General features: G+C 46.2%; 2 protein-coding genes across 31 annotated transcripts in view; one reads left to right on the top strand and one right to left on the bottom strand.

The window, feature by feature from the left end:
* LOC308592869 (uncharacterized protein) overlaps positions 1-17,008 on the bottom strand; it is a 125,040-nt gene that overhangs the window by 45,054 nt on the left and 62,978 nt on the right. For 3 of the 17 annotated variants that reach the window (XR_014010636.1, XR_014010640.1, XM_081204857.1), the window contains one exon: positions 582-682. The exons of 13 other annotated variants lie outside the window; for them this stretch is intronic. Coding sequence is in view for 1 of the 4 variants with exons in the window: in XM_081204857.1 (XP_081060983.1) it covers positions 582-682 (101 nt within the window). In the remaining 3 variants the exon portion in view is untranslated. Of the gene's footprint in view, positions 1-581; positions 683-12,996; positions 13,092-17,008 lie in introns of those variants that run through there. One more of the 17 variants, XR_014010643.1, reaches the window with a different exon arrangement.
* SOX6 (SRY-box transcription factor 6) overlaps positions 1-17,008 on the top strand; it is a 449,606-nt gene that overhangs the window by 417,502 nt on the left and 15,096 nt on the right. The window lies entirely within an intron of this gene.

The following is a 17,008-nucleotide window of genomic DNA, read 5'->3' as shown; positions in this document are numbered from 1 at the left end:
ATTGATTTCAATGGTCAAGGACTGCACACTGTAATGTTTATTTTAATTAGTTACTTGGATTGATCAGTTAAAAACAATGCCATTAATCAACTAAAAGCCTTTAATTGGTTGACAGCTCTGTTGGAAATTACGTTGCTAATTGGTCATATTTCAGCTTAGCTTTTTCTTCTTGTATGCATATTATTTCCAATTTTAATTGTTTAAACTTTTTATTTCATTGGATTTTTAAATACAAAATAAAACTGTAATAAAAGAAAAGAAATTAATCAAACAAACAGCATAGCAATATAGTCCTACCTCACATATTCCTTTTGGGATAGAATAATAACTTTATAATCTTTGGATAGGCTTGCACATTATTTGCATAATGTGAAATGAAGAGAATAAAACATATTTGTACTTGCTTTTCTGGCAGGAAGTTACCTCAGGGCTTCCCTAAATTAACTCATTTCCCTCTCATATCCTTTCACTTTGCATAACACATTATGTTATTTTGATGACTGTAGTGACAGGTCAGCCTTTCAAATAGTTCCACTTAGTTTAGCTAGCTTTGTCAGGAAGAAGTGTTCAAAATAGCCTACCTCAATCTGGTGTCCTCCAAATATTGTTGGGCTCCTACTCCCATCGGCCCTAAGCATCATGGCCAATGGTCGGAAATGATGGAAGCTATAGTCCAAAGCATCTGGAAGGCACCAAATTGGGGGAGACTGGTTTAAAACAAATCCTTGTGATCTTAGAAATCATATACTGCGGTGGGTCCTGAAGGAATGCTCTTAGGATAGAGCTCCATGGATCATAAGAAATCTAATAGCTCAAGGTTGTATTTTTGTTTCATTTTCAGCATGCCAGCAGTGCTTTGGCCATTGACCGGAATTTGGCTTTTAAGTATTTCTTTTATAGAGAAAAATTACATGATTATAAGTAATGTAAAACCATTTATTTGGCTCTAATGTGACTCTAAGTCTGGATGGCTTCATACATGTTTGCAGCAGATTTAAAAGTGTAGTCATTGGTCAATATATGCCATGTCCATTAAAGCAAATTAAACTTAAATGTTCTTATACATATGGTTTAGAGGTGACCTAACATGAGAAAATGTTGTTTGGAGCTCTTATCATTATTATCCTATAGTCTTTTGCCTAAAAGGCTGTAAAAGAAGCTCCAAAAATTAGTATTATTAACATCTACTGGGGTGAAATTACGTTATGTTCTATTAAGAATTTTTTTACAGCTACATTCAAACCTGATGTGTGTATCATATCTTGCAACTGTCCTTCCTAATATAAACTGTGTAAAAGGCAAGTGGAAATAGCTATTGAGCTTTAATTTTTAAAATGTGGAAATTTTCTTAAAGATCTGAACTAGTCTGAATTTTCAGGACTAGTTAGTTGGCTGCCTTTAAGTGTGTGTGTGTGGGTGTGAATTCGCACATAACACCTAATTTTGCCCATTTTCCTATCTATATAATGATTCTACCTGCAAAATTTTTGTATAGTGGTACAGTGAGCTGGGAAAGGGGGAGATTTGGATTGGATACAACCCATTATCCATGTGTCTATGCTCTGCTTCTGGTTCCTCCCCAAACTGCTATGGGAGCGGGGGTGACTTATGGGCGCAATTTTATGATAATTGGGACTGGATAATTTTGGGGATTCATGGAGAAAATCTGCTTCTTAAGAAAGAATGAATCATGGAACTCTCAGGGAACTCTCAGGTAATGTCTAATTTGGTCCTTACCTGAAGAACTTCCTTGCAAATGCATTATGTTCTATTGGTGAGATTCCCCCCTTCAAACATTTAGCATCAGCAGGTTATTTCTCAAAGTCTAACCATACATCAAAACTGTGCTTTCCTTGTGAAACAAATGAGATGGGAGTGGGGATTAGACTAAAAGCTAATGTCACAGAGGCACTGCCTTCACTCTGCAGGTGAAGTCCTATTACTTCAGGTGTAGATTCAGAATGTAAGAAAAAATGTTGCTTTAAACAGCAGATACCTTTAAAATATGCAATTCATATGTCCAGAACAACCCTACTGTAGGCATGCTCACTTTGTTATCTATAATGTATAATTTTATTAATACCTTAGCTAAAATTAAAAAAGGGGATTGTCAATTTAGCAAACGAACTGTGCCTTTATAAGCGAATTCCCGATTAACTGTTCTAGTTATTAAATTTAACTTAATTTATATATCGTAAAAAAACCATCAACCTTTTGTGGAACCCGAAGGAAAGGCAGCCGTTTCCTGTAGATATGAGTAAATTTATAATATTCCAAAAAAGGATAGGAAAGATACTACCCCTGCTCAGTTATAAGAAAAAGCTCTCTAACATCTGCATGTTTACATCATATTTAGTAATATATTTCCTATTGCAGAAATACATGAAAGCCAAAATCGCTTAAAGTAATTTTGAGGCTCATCAGTATTGGTAGAAGGTCTAGTTTTAAAAATGTGTTGGCATTGATTTGAGCTGAGCACTGTCAAGTTCATTTTGCTATTTTTAGAAGGACAGCCATAATTTACTTTCAGGGTAAAACTAGTACCTGTTAGTTTCTTCTTCAGTTTGTGTCCAAAACTTATCTTTTTATGTTTTCTTTTCATGAAAAGTAGGCCATGGAGGAAGCAACAGTTGGCATACTTTGAAGGATATGCAGGGCTGGCCCATCCATGAGGCGACATAGGGCACATGTACCACAGCTGCTACCTCCACACCCAGCTTCCTCCTATACCCCCAACACATGCCTGCCTCCATCACCTCCAAGTGCACTGGCTGAGGAGGTGGCTGAGTATGGAGGAGACAGCCATGGCAGTGCAAGTGCAGAGGAGGCAGCAGCGGCAAACAGCCACTAGAAAGAAAGGCCATTGTGAAGCTGAATATATATAGAGAGAGAGAGAGTATAGAGAGAGAGAGAGAATAATAAGCACAACTTGGCCACTTGTTAAATATTTTAAGGTAAAAATTCATATTCTTGAAACTGTGAAGCAAGATCAAGTATGGTGTATGACCTGAGGAGGCCTGAGGTTTCCTACTGAAGTGCTAATAGTTTTCAACCTGTGGAAGGTGACTAGGATCACGTAGATGGCTCCTTTCTTCATTGCCTGGGAAGTTCTGAAGAGGTTCCTAAGTTAAAAGCCTCCCTGCAACCAAGACGCCTTTCTTATCAGAATTCCTGACTGTGTGGAGACTTCTTAGCATGCTGAATGAAATGCACTCGGGAACTTCAAAACCTCCCACTCAATGCAAAAATGTTTGTGGGTGCACAGCCTCACATCCCCTGTTAATGTTCACATTCCCTGTTCAGGCATAACACCTAACATCAAGGTGGGGGAAATTGTTCTTGAGCGTTCTTTTCTCCCCCTCCCAATGATATCAGAACAGATGGTGGCGTTCTTTTTAAGGTTTAGAAGGTCTGAAAACTATAGATTATCTCCTACCAAAGAAATGACTTTTAAATTCACAACCATATTGTCAGGTAGACTTGTAAAAATGCTGCGGGCTTGTAGCTTTTCTGGACTACTTGCAAGGCTATGCTTTTGAGTCATAGCTACCTCAGGGTGACTCCCTTGGGGCTTTCAGAAGCACTTGACAGGAAAAAGTTGCATGCAGTATAACAAGTGTCAAACTTTTCAAACGGGGAACAGATAAGCCTCTTTTCAGATGGTAACTGTATTATACCCAGATGCCCACAATGCTTATCACTGGCTCCTAATATGTTAGACATAAGTATGGAAAGAGGAAGTTACTAGCTCTTCTTGTTCAGCTTCCATGTAACAGTTGAACTGGCTCTCAGAACAAGGAGTGCCCCATAACTCAAGTGGTAGCAAAATTCCACTTGCAAAAACAATTCCCCTTGAAAGACAAAGAAAAAAGGTCAGTTTTTTACCTGTCAGGGGAAGGAGAGAAAGAAAAAGAGTGAAACAGACACTGTGTCCTGTGCAAGCCGATCAATCATGGCAGCCTGCCAACAGAATCCAAAACTGTGAGGTAACTTGTTTAACACCGCACTACGCTGAGGTGTAAACAGCGGGAAGTACATGCATGACAAAGCATCGTCTGCTTTTGTGACAGTTTTTCATAAAATACAGGGAGGGAAATGACTCCTGTAGCCAGTATCTGTCGCATATAAATATTTGGGAGAGTTGCTATGACAGTTGAGAGTGGAAAGGGGCTATACCACGAAACAGAAAAAGCCAACTGAAGACAAGGAAATGTTTCCAGAAGGAATGCTGAAAAACCAGGCCCTGTCTGCTTTGTTCTCCATGCACTCTTTACCTGTCTTTTGATAAATGAACAGCTAAACATTTGTTAAAGAAGGAACCACATTTTAAAGTATTTAGGCCTCACATATGTAAACAACTCAAAACTGCTTCTTCCTACTTAACACCACACTTAAAATATGCTACACTTTGGAAAGCATAGCAGTTGCATTCCTTACACTAGTCAGGATACTGACGTTGGTATTCAAAAACACATGCCACCATGTGATGAAGTTCCCATTTTCAGATATAATCTTAAAGGAGTACAGTGCAGGATAAGCAGAACTTTTCAGTATCAGGTATTTGCAGATAATAACACCATAGAGGCCCTCTGTTATAGCATACTTAGTATTATGATTTATCCAGCCCTGAGGCTGCAGTCTGCAGCCAGCTCTATAGGAAGTACTTTTCCACAGGCTATGCAACACTATATTTCAATGTATTGGCAAGAATATATACATTTGCCAGTATCACTGGCATCAATAAATATCCACAGTGCAACTAATCACTTCATACATGAGCATGTGTGTGCTTTTCCCAACATGGGAATTATTTTCGTATGGGCAAAATTTAACACAGAATGTCAATGTACCCATAAAAGGCAGCTTGGCATACATGCACAGGATCTCCCTGTGATTAGGAATCCTGTACAATCAGGGTTTCCAGGGATAGGTCGGGGTGGGGGGAAAGATAGGATCTTATGGGAAACATGGACATTTCTTTAGCACACATTTTAGTATGTTATTTTCCCTAATACATGCATATTTATGCACACTTTACCCTAGTATATGCATTTTTGTATATGTTACTTGGCTGGAGAACGGCTTTGCAGGTTTTTTTTACTGGTGACATCAACTTGCACATGGAAATCTTTACATATTACATTTGCAAACAGAAGACAATGTGAGCAATGTTATTACATTTGGGGTAGTCACCATGAGAATGAGGCCGTTGGGTTGTATCCAGTGCTACACAAGTGGAATTCTGATCACACAATGGAACTTTACTTTCTTCCTCATACCCCTTACCCACTCCAAAAATAAATCTGTGCTGTTGCGTCCACAAATTCTCTTAAAATCTGGAGCAGATTTTAAGAATGTGTGGGAATTTCTGTTGCTCATATGGAAGTCTATTCTATTAGCAGAAGAGCAGATTTCGATACACTCCATAGTATTTGCAAGGTAGATCAAATTTGCCCCTGGAAAAAAAGTGAGGAGTGCTGCTCAAAATATTTCAGAGTAATTTATGATAATGTAGGCATGTAAAAGCACCCCACTGCCTATACTAGTAACAAACCTTGCCTCATTTACGACAATGTTTTATACCATTGTTTTGAATGAAGGTTACTTTTTCCTATTAATTTAATTCAAACAAATCTACACTTAATAATGACAAATGGGTACTGATAGCCTATTCAAGATTCCTTGGGGTTTTATGAAATTTAACATGTCTAGCTGGCTTTGGGGAGCTAAAAATAGCCCATTCAAAATAGTTTCAGATATATATATGTCATCATCCGTCACTAATAAAAGCTGGAGGATGTGACAGATGTTTAACATGCTTTAATTTTTGTTTGTTACTGAGGAAAGTCAATTGCTTTTGACTTCTGCTTTCCAAATGGTCAAGAGCAAGATAATTCTGTAGGTGTAATGCTTCTCATTGTGAAAGAACCTATTCTCAAGATTGGGGTGGGGGAATGGGCAATGTCAGGGGTTTAGGTGCAGAGGCACGGGCAAGGGAGGAAACAGAGAGCGAAGGGGAGGAGACAGAGGAAAGGATGAGTGATGACGACGACCCGAGATCTCCCAGTCTTTCCAGTGAATCAGAGGATTCACAGAAAGGAGCACCAGTGGCCAGGGCAAGGGGGGAGTCTAGGGAGGCACCCCAGGAAGATAGAGCCAGAGGAGACTCAGGGGGGAGCAGCTGGAAATCGGGACCAGCGTCACCGCCAGGAAGCAGGGAAGAGGAAAGGAGCCAGGAGGGAAGCGCTGGCAGCTCACCACAGGAGGGAGGGCAGGAGTCAGGAGTGGCCACACCTCCATCGGGGAGCGAAGAAACGGTTAAGAGGAAAGTGGAAGGTTGGGCGCGCGCGCCAAGTTCAAATGCAGAGGAAGGCGGCGCAGTGAGCAGCCCCGAAAGGGAACCGGGTCCTAAAGCCCGGCGCAAGGAGGCAGAAGGGTCTGGGTCAGCGTCAGAAGAATCCCGGAAGGAAGAAGCCCCGGGGGGTAGAGGGACCCAGAGGAGGACAGTCAGGAGGAAAAGGTGGAGCAAGGCTAGGATATTAAGTTGGTGCGCACGGGGCGGAGACTCAGACGGAGCCTCGCCGATCTAGCTAGTAGACGTAGAGTTGCAGACAGCAGCGTGAGAATGGAAACTGTAATTCAATAAAGACTTTTACTTAATGACCGCTGGCTAGCGTGATCCTCTGTGAGCTAGGATCTTGAAGCAGCTCTGACAGTAAGCTCCGTCTCCACATTGTGGGCATCTGCAGCCTCGAGGAGGGGAGAGAAACAGGCGCCCACTAGCGAGCTCACAAACGGCAGGAGACATGACGGCTGAGCAGCAGATAGAGGACCTCAGAAAAGCAGTGGCACAACTGAACGCCGAGGTTCTCGCATCCAGGAAGAGAGAGGACGAGGCAGCTGCCGCCTGCAGGGATCTCCAGGTCAGGTTAGACGTACTGGCAAAGCAACCACCCCGGCAGGAGGGAATTGGGTTGGCGAGACGGACAGGCGGGCTGCTCTCTCACTTCGATGGGAACCTGCAACAGTATCCCAACTTTAGAGCCGACGTACTGTGCGCACTGCAACTGTTGCATAAAGATTTTAGAGATGAACAGGAGAGAGTGGGGTTCATCATGTCCCATCTGCATGGGGAGGCGAAAGCATGGTTGCGCAATTTATGGAGAGATAACGATCCGGCGCTCCAGAATGCGGATGCCTTTATTAAAGCGATGGATGGGTGTTTCTTATCAAGTATTGACATTGATCTTGCACGGAAGGAGGTGCATGGGCTGAGACAAGGGAGGGCCAGCGTCAGACAGTATCATGCACGCTTTTTCGCCTTGGTCAGCGCCCTGGAATGGGACAGAGATTCGGCTCCTGTAAGAGACCTCTTTTGGGAGGGACTGCACAACTCGATTAAAGATGAGATAGCCAGGGGGGAGAGACCCCGAACCACCCAGGAGGTCGTTCAGAGGGCACTGGCTGTGGGGGTGAGGCTGGAAGGACGTCCGTGGAGCAAGGACGAAGGACGTGGAGGGCGCGAACCAGCCGGGGGCCCCTCCTTCTTTCCCATAGAAGCAGCGCGAGCGCAATCCACGCCTCCGCCAGGAGGAGGAGCCGAACCTATGGAGGTTGGAGGCGCAAGGGCTCAGTCAGCAACCAGAGCCCTAGCACCGGCAGCAGTGAAGGCGAAGCCTCCTAGAGGGACCAGGAAGTGTTACGTCTGTGAGCAGCCAGGGCATATGGCGAAAGAGTGTCCCCAGAGGCCCCACAAGCTTACTGCAGCCTCAGCAATGGTGACTGCAGCAACGCAGCAGGGAGGACCACAGCAGGGAAACGACGATGTCTGGCTGGAGGAAGAGGCACTGGGGCCCAGCCAGACGTGTTAGTGACGCAGTCCCCAGAAATTTTACAGCCAGTGAACCCCCTCCCGCCCAAACCAGTGGTGAGGCTCACAGCATCTCTCCAGCTGCCCAATGGAATCACCATGGACGTGCCAATCACCATCGACTCCGGCAGCAACGCGGACTTTATAGGGCAGGAATTTGTCGACAGGCACGCTGTGCAGTTGCTGCCGGCCACACTGCCCCTGCAGGTTGTCACGGTGGATGGCAGGGAGCTGCTAGGGGGGCAAGTGGTGAAGCAGACGCCACCAATGGTGATGCGACTTGGGAATCACAGGGAAGTCATCAGCTTCAACGTCACTCAACTGTCTGACACGCCCATTGTATTGGGTATGAGTTGGCTGGACAAGCACAGCCCAACGATGGCTTGGTTCCAGAGGCAGCTGGTCTTCGGCTCTTCCTTTTGTGCTGAACACTGCATCGTACCCAGGCAGGAAGGAGAGGAAGAGGAATCACAGCTGCTGCTAGGCACGCTGCAAGCGATTCCCCACAAGTACGCAGAATTTCTGGAAGTTTTCTGCGAGAAGGAGGCGGACAGGCTACCCCCTCACAGACCATATGACTGCAAAATTGACCTGCTGCCGGGGGCGGCGCTGCCTAAAGGGAAGCTGTATTCCATGTCTGAGGACGAACTGCAGGAACTCAAAGACTTCATCGATCATAATTTGGAGCGCGGTTTCATCCGGGAGTCTAAGGCAGTGGGGGGCAGTCCTGTATTCTTTGTTAAGAAGCGAGACACGCCCCAAAAAAGACTCGTAGTGGATTACAGGATTTTGAACAGTGTGACCAAGCCGTCGGACTTCCCCATGCCCCGCATCGACGACCTCCTGGCGAAGGTACGGAAGGGAAAGGTGTTCACCAAGTTGGACCTGCGGGGGGCGTACAACCTCATTCGCATGCGGGAAGGTGATGAGTGGAAGACAGCCATGTTCACGCCACTGGGTACCTACGAATACAGAGTTATGCCTTTTGGACTGCAAAATGGCGCTCACGTTTTTCAAGCATTTATGCATCACGTGTTGGCGGGACTTCTCTACAAGACGTGCGTCTGTTTCTTGGATGACATCCTGATCTTTTCGGAGTCGCAGCAAGAACATGACAAGCACGTCAAGGAAGTGCTGGGCAGGCTAAAGCAACACAGGCTCTACGCCAAGCTGGAGAAGTGCCAATTTGACGTGACGGAGGTGGATTTTCTGGGCTACAAGCTGTCTGCCAAGGGGCTCGCCATGGACAGCGCCAAGGTTCGAGCGGTGTTGGATTGGAAGAGCCCACGCAACCGGAAGGAGGTCCAACGGTTTGTCGGCTTTGCGAACTTCTATCGCAAGTTTATCAAGGGCTTCGCGATGCAGACGGCGGCCATCACTGACACCCTTAGCTCCAAGAAGAAGAAGTTCATCTGGACAGAGCAGGCGGAGCAGTCCTTTCAGGCCCTCAAGCGTCTCTTCGCGTCGGAAGAGCAGCTGCTTCATGTCAACCCCAGCATGCCGATGAGGGTGGAGACAGACGCTTCGGACAGAGCAGTGGGGGCGGTCCTGCTGCAGAAGGACCCGCAGGGCGTGTGGCGGCCGGGAGCGTTTTACTCCAGGAAGCTCAGCAAGTCCGAGCAGAACTACACCATATGGGACAGGGAGTTGCTGGCCATTCATGCAGCGTTCAAGGCGTGGAGGCACTTTCTGATCGGCGCCAAGCACACGGTGCAGGTTTGCACGGACCACAAGAATCTGGAACACTGGCGCACGGCACAGTTCCTGAACCAGAGGCAGATACGTTGGGCTGAGTTCTTTGCGGACTTCGACTTCCGAATAGAGTATGTCCCGGGGGACACCAACATCATGGCAGACGCTCTCTCCCGCAAGCCACAGTATCTGGAGGACGCAACACCAGCGGCCGCCATGCACATCTTTGCACCGACAGTGTGGGCGTGCGCCGCGGCGACCGTGGACCTAGAGGCGGTGCGGCGAGCGTTGCAGGGGGACTCCTTCGCACAAACGAAGATGGCAGAGGTGCGAGGGGGCAAGGCAGCGGCCGACGGTTTCCAGCTACGAGATGGCTTGCTCATCCGTAAAGGGGCCATCTACGTGCCGGGTGACGAACTTCGAGCCAAGGTGCTACAGCAGCTGCACGACGCACCCACGGCCGGGCACTTTGGCAAGGAGAAGACGGTGGAATTAGTAGCCAGGGATTTCTGGTGGCCTGGAATGAGAGGGGAGGTCGCAGACTACGTAGCGAGGTGTGACACCTGCCAGAGGGCAAAGCCGGTGCACAAACCGCCGGCTGGACTGTTGGAGCCGCTGCAAACTCCGGTCGAACCTTGGGAAAGGGTGGCTCTGGACTTTGTCACGGATCTGCCCAGCTCAAGGGGCAAGACGGCAGTGTTGGTGGTGGTGGACCTGTTCTCCAAGATGGCGCATTTCATTCCGTGTGCTAAGGTGGCCACGGCGGAGCAAACCGCCAAACTGTTCATAGACCACGTGTTCAAGGTTCACGGTCTGCCACGGTCTATTCTGTCCGACCGCGGGCGGCAGTTCATCTCGAACTTCTGGCAGAAACTGATGGGCTTCCTAAACGTCAAGATCAATCTGGCGTCGGCGAGACACCCGCAGACCAACGGGCAAGCGGAGCGAGCCAATGCCATCATGCAGCAGTACCTGAGATGTTATGCAAACCAACAGCCTGCGACGTGGGTGGATTACCTGCCGCTTGCAGAGTTTGCCTACAACAACACGAAGCACGTATCCACGGGCGTCACGCCGTTCTTCGCCAACAACGGGCGGCACCCTAGAACCTTTCCGGGACTGGAATGCAGGGGAGAAGGGGAGCCGCAGTCAGCAGATGCGTTCGCGTCGGAGCTGCAGGAAGTCCACGATCAGCTGCGGCGCCACCTGGAGCTGGCTAAACACGCATACAAGGTACAAGCGGACAAACACAGAAGGGTTGGCGAAGAGCTCCACGTGGGAGACTGGGTCTGGTTAGCAGCCCACGCAGTGCCGGCCAGGTCGTTGGCCAAGCAGAAACTAGGGCATAAACAACTGGGGCCCTACCAAGTCGAAGAGCAGGTCAACCCGGTGGCTTTCAGGCTGGCGCTTCCGGAGGGTTCCAGAATGCATCCGGTGTTCCACAGATCGGTGCTCACTCCCTACAAGGCACCGCACAGGTTCCAGGAACCCGGAACGGCGCCGAGTCCGCTCAGAGAAGGAACGGGGCACGCGGGAGTGGCACAGGAGGAGCGCATCAACGAAGTCACGGAGATTTTGGACTCCAGATGGGGGGAAGAGGGAGTAGAATACTTTCTCGCCAGGGAGGGCACCCCGGCCAGTGCGAACAGCTGGGTGCCGGGCTACGCTTTAGACGAACCTCTGCTCAAAGACGAGTTTCATGCCCTCTTCCCACATAGACCTATGCCAGCAGACTTTTTCGACGACTGGCTTTTCACGCCCACGCTTTCGGACAGCACGTTCAGGGGGTTCGACTCGGACGAGGAACCAACACGAGACGTCCGTTCCCCGGAGGGGTCACCCTCGGGATCTGTCTCAGAACCCTCGTATTGGTGGGACGATAGGCCGGAGGAGCAGTTCCGCAGGAAGTGGCTGGACTGTTCCGGCCGAGCAACGCCGCCTGGAGGAAGTGCGGGAGAGACGGACATGGACATTTTCGGGGACGACCCTGGTTTCGAGCACGGCGGCACAGAGATGGAAGAGGAGGTGACTGTCGTCAACGAGAGCAGAGAGGAAGACCTGGAAGAGTTCCGCTGGAGGCCTGCCACGGGAAGCGACCGATATCCGACGTTCGTCCCTTTGCAACAGCAGCCCCCAGCTCCAGCACCGGAAGGAGGGGAGGGGGGACTGGGGGGCTTCGAGGGGGGGATGGATGTCAGGGGTTTAGGTGCAGAGGCACGGGCAAGGGAGGAAACAGAGAGCGAAGGGGAGGAGACAGAGGAAAGGATGAGTGATGACGACGACCCGAGATCTCCCAGTCTTTCCAGTGAATCAGAGGATTCACAGAAAGGAGCACCAGTGGCCAGGGCAAGGGGGGAGTCTAGGGAGGCACCCCAGGAAGATAGAGCCAGAGGAGACTCAGGGGGGAGCAGCTGGAAATCGGGACCAGCGTCACCGCCAGGAAGCAGGGAAGAGGAAAGGAGCCAGGAGGGAAGCGCTGGCAGCTCACCACAGGAGGGAGGGCAGGAGTCAGGAGTGGCCACACCTCCATCGGGGAGCGAAGAAACGGTTAAGAGGAAAGTGGAAGGTTGGGCGCGCGCGCCAAGTTCAAATGCAGAGGAAGGCGGCGCAGTGAGCAGCCCCGAAAGGGAACCGGGTCCTAAAGCCCGGCGCAAGGAGGCAGAAGGGTCTGGGTCAGCGTCAGAAGAATCCCGGAAGGAAGAAGCCCCGGGGGGTAGAGGGACCCAGAGGAGGACAGTCAGGAGGAAAAGGTGGAGCAAGGCTAGGATATTAAGTTGGTGCGCACGGGGCGGAGACTCAGACGGAGCCTCGCCGATCTAGCTAGTAGACGTAGAGTTGCAGACAGCAGCGTGAGAATGGAAACTGTAATTCAATAAAGACTTTTACTTAATGACCGCTGGCTAGCGTGATCCTCTGTGAGCTAGGATCTTGAAGCAGCTCTGACAGGCAACCATATTTGCTAGGGTAAAAACAAATGTAATTTTGTGACAACAATAAACACTTTGCCATCAAAACTGAGCTCAAAGAACAGTGGAAAATATATGCTGAAATCTAAGTGGCTAGAATTTCCTTCATTTTGCAAAGCCACGAGCCACATGCATCAGCTCACCGCAAAGTCATTAGGTCTTTTTAAGCTCAGATGAAAAACATTAACAAATACCACAAAAGGCTTTCGTATGGCCCCTTTGTTCATTCACATATGGCAGTTTATAACTCCTGCACCACTTGGGCCGTGTGTTTGTTTAAGCTGCCTTCATCAGAGCAGCTTTGGAAGAACAAAAGCCATTTTGAGCGATCCTAAGCAGGAAATGGTCTAATCTAAACATGGTTTGTGACACTATAAGTAGAATAGAAAGGGGAGGGATTGATTAGTCATTAATGTCCAATTGACTCCATATGGATGTTGCAATAATAAGGCCTTTTTCAGTGCAGTAGCAGAGTTTATTGAATTAGAGGTTTATGTTTCCTCAGAGTTGACCTTAGGGAATTCCCTTCAGTTCTTCTTGTTGATATTACGAAAGAATGGAGTCTGGAATAGGAAAAATAGATGACTTCTCTGAAATAATGCTGCTTTACAGTATTGCAACCAAGTGCTGATTTTTTGAAAAAAATACACAGTTTCACCTCTGCTATATTATATATTCCAATGTTTGGATTTAGTTTGCATATTTTAGCATCTAAGGAAGTGCAGTGTTTTACAGTTTGCTTAAATATTAAAATGGATTCTGGTCTCAGTCATAGTTTTTTTCAGGTTTAAACTAAGGTGCTCTTCACCCAGAAAGATTTGAGTTTGAATCCCACCTTAATAAAACCTTGTTTAAAAGACTAGGGTGAAGGCTATCCTGTTACCAAATATGGTATAGTATCTGGCAGTAGGGCTGCATGTAGCTTACTCTTGTGCAGCCAGAAGCTCTCACTCTCTGGTCTGGTTTTTCATTCCTTTTAGTAATACTTGGAGCACTAACATATTTATTATATGTAAATATAATAAATATATAATAAATACAGACTGTCTTCGCTGTGACTTCTGGAAGACCTGCTCCCTGCCTTGAAGGCTTTCCCCAACCAGCCTGGGAGGGTCAGGCCCTGAATGACTCCACCTACAAAACCTGAGACAGCTGAACAGACAATTGGGTTGGGGTATTTAGGGATTTTGGTTTTGGTGTGGAGGGGGGTTATGTTGCTGTTATTGTTGCCCTAATTGTTTGAAATGTTTTTAATTGTTTTTAACTGCTTTTTAACTTCTGCATTTGCGGATAGCTTCCTGAAGCCTGGAACGCGAGAGGGGTCGGTGCGCACCGACCCCTCTTGCTCTCCAGGCTCCAGCGAAAGCCTGCATTCGCCCCATAGGACGCACACACTTCTCCCCTTCATTTTTGGAGGGGGGAAGTGCATCCTATAGAGCGAAAAATATGGTAATTTCCTCACATTCCACTAATAGAGGCTGTTTGAGAAATCTCTTTTTGAAGTCAGTTTACTTTTAGGTTTTCTCCTTCCCACACTAAATAGTTCCACTCTTTGGGTAAAGGGAATTTTGATAAGGTCTACTTGTTCCTTTGCTTTTGATGGAAGATTGTTTAACCCATCCCCTCCCTGAAACGCACTTTATTTTGACAGAAGATGCTTGGGGTCCCCTCCTTCTTTATTTTGGATTAAAGTTGCCAGTTTGCTTGTGAGCAGTTCTCAGGGTGGGGGTCAATCTCAGGTTTTCCTCAGCATGGGATTGTAAGGGAGGAGCTTTGGTAATGGGAAGGTGAGGCAAATGAATAGAGGGCAGCTGAAATTCTTAGAGCATAAGGAATACTGTCAGATTGAGTGGAGCCAACTTGGTTTGTGAAACTGGATTGAGCAGTTGATTAAACTTGGGGTCGGACGCCACGACATTGTGTCTCAAATATGGGGTAAATAGTTTGAAGCTTTAGGTCTGATCCTTGGTACATTGTGACACAGTTGTAAGTTCTGGTGAAACCACTGAATTTTGGGGATGTGTTTCAGACCAAGGTGTCAGGAACTTATCCCAAGTACTCTTACTTGGAAGTAAGTTTCACTTAAAATAATGGGAGTTTGAAGTGGAGGTCTTAGGAGTGAGTTATTAGTATCTACCTAAATTGTAATACGTTTGTGCCAAAGCACTGTGACATCAGTGAAACCAGAATAAAAAGATAACCTAGTTCTTAGTTTTATTGAGCTGTGAAGCAGAGTTCCAAGTCATTTGCATAGGCAAATCTTACTCCTTCTGCAGTGATTTCAAATCCTTCCTAACCAGATTCTGAATTCCGCCAGTCAAAGTCCGCTTCGGTGACCACATTATAAACAGTACACTTGCAAATGGCCTGTTAGTCATTAAACACAAACAAGTGTTTTTATTTTGTCTCCAGTGAGTGCATTTTCTGCATACTGTTTGGATTTTTTCTTTCTTTTTAACACAGCAGCTGTGGTCCTCTAAGCATCATTGGGAGGCCCATAAAAATCTGTTGGGTTCGTACTGGAATGCCTCCTGTTTCTTGAGCCAATACTAAATGTTTGCCTCCTTATATATAACATTCCATTGTTGTTTTTCCGCCTGTAGCTAGTTCTCATTTCCCTCCTAATCGTTTTGTTTTGTTTTCTAGCTAGTCTGTTGTAACTGGCAGATCAAAATAAGATAATAGATTGCAAAACCTGATGAAATTCCATAAGCAGATAAAGATACATGTTTTTCTACTATTTGACTCGTGTTAAAGTGGCTTAGCAATGATTTGTAGTCCAAAGCAACTCTTATTGTATGGGTTTCAGCTTGAAAGAAGCCCATGTGTGTGTGTGTCCACACTTACCCTGGTCACTAGGCTGAGCACATAATGCTGAAGTTTTCATCTCAAGCATAGTAAAGGTTATAAACAGAATTTTTGAAAATCACAATACTGTATGTTGAACAGCTTCCTGAACTACTAAGATGCTTAGCACAGGTACATTATGTGAGTGTTACTTATTTACAGAAGCTCATTTAATACAAATTCTTTTGTGGCAGTCTTTGGGCCGAGGCAAAAATATTCACTCAGAGATCAAGTAGAGAAGTTCAAGGTTTTACTGGCTTCATTTTTAAATCCTTCAAGTGTAGGCTTGTTTAAGGCAGATGGAGATAGAAGTTTCATGACTTTTTTGGTCTGTTTATAATTTATGACTCTAATTAAGAATGGCTTTTTAACAAAAGAGCACTGATTTAAATTTTTTTTAAAATGCTTTTTGGGAGGAGGAGGGGGTCATCTCTTTTTGCTTTAACAAATGTGCCTCAGGGTTTGGTCCCTCCAAAATAATTTCAGGTTTTTATTACAACGCTGAAAGTGAGAGAAACCTCATTCACCTGCATTTAACAAGATTAGGCCAAGATTATTTTAAAGAAACTCAATTTTGTCTTTTTTTAAAGTTTCTTTCCACCCAATCAGATGATGTCTGATAAATTGATTAAGTCTTCCTCACAAGGGATTGTACCACTTCCCACATTGATCTCTCCTAATCCAAGCTAGACAGTGGTAGTCACCAAAAGATCAACTGCCAAACAACCCCCCTTACCTTCTGTGACACCTGTTTTTGGTTGTCCTTTCTCACCCATGCCCAGGAGAGAATTATAGAACAGAACAAGGCATGACAAATGCTGGCAGCTAAATAAACAATCGAGTGGCCCAAGATAACCTTTTTAAACAATTTTAATACTAGTAGCACTTTATTTTGCATTAAAATCATTATTGAGTAAATTCTTTTGACTGGAGCCACAAATAGAGAGCCACTTGTTCAACAGGGCTTCCTCCTCCCTCTGCAGCCCCATGTGTTGCCTCTTCATAGGGTCATATGATTGTAGAGTTGGAAGGTACTCTGAGGGTCCCATAGTCCAACCCCCAGCAATGCAGGAATCTCAACTAAAGCATCCATGACAGATGACCATCCAACTTCTGCTTTAAACCCTCCAAAGAAGGAAAGTCCACCAGCTTCCGAGGGTGGAATTCCACTGTTGAACAGCTCTTACTGTCAGTGTGGGCTTTGTTGCCCTGGGAAGAGAGGATGACCCAAAGCTGGATTGGGGAAACTTTGCCCAATTAACATTTCTGGCCATTAAGCAGACAGAAGTGAATATGAGCAGAGTGGGGTGGGGTGGGGAGATGTGAAATTTAATCAACTTTTAAGGGCTGTTCTCCATATCCCTTTAGGTCCTGTTTTAAACCTTTAGTTGCTATGATTTATGTGATTTTTTTTTCAGTTGGGTTGTGTACTTTTTGTGTGTTTTATTTATTGTTTACGACTAAGGCCAGTGGAAGTGATGGTATTCCAGCTGAACTATTTAAAATTTTAAAAGATGATGCTGTTAAGGTGCTACACACAATAGAAGAAGAAGAAGAAGAAGAAGAAGAAGAAGAAGAAGAAGAAGAGTTTGGATTTGATATCCCGCCTTTCACTCCCTTTTTAAGGAGTCTC

This window comes from Podarcis bocagei (assembly GCF_964188305.1).
Source record: "Podarcis bocagei genome assembly, chromosome: 1".
In the NCBI taxonomy this organism is placed as follows: Eukaryota; Metazoa; Chordata; class Lepidosauria; order Squamata; family Lacertidae; genus Podarcis; species Podarcis bocagei.
Note: the sequence above shows the minus strand (reverse complement) of the source record. Positions and strands in the feature narration are given on the sequence as shown.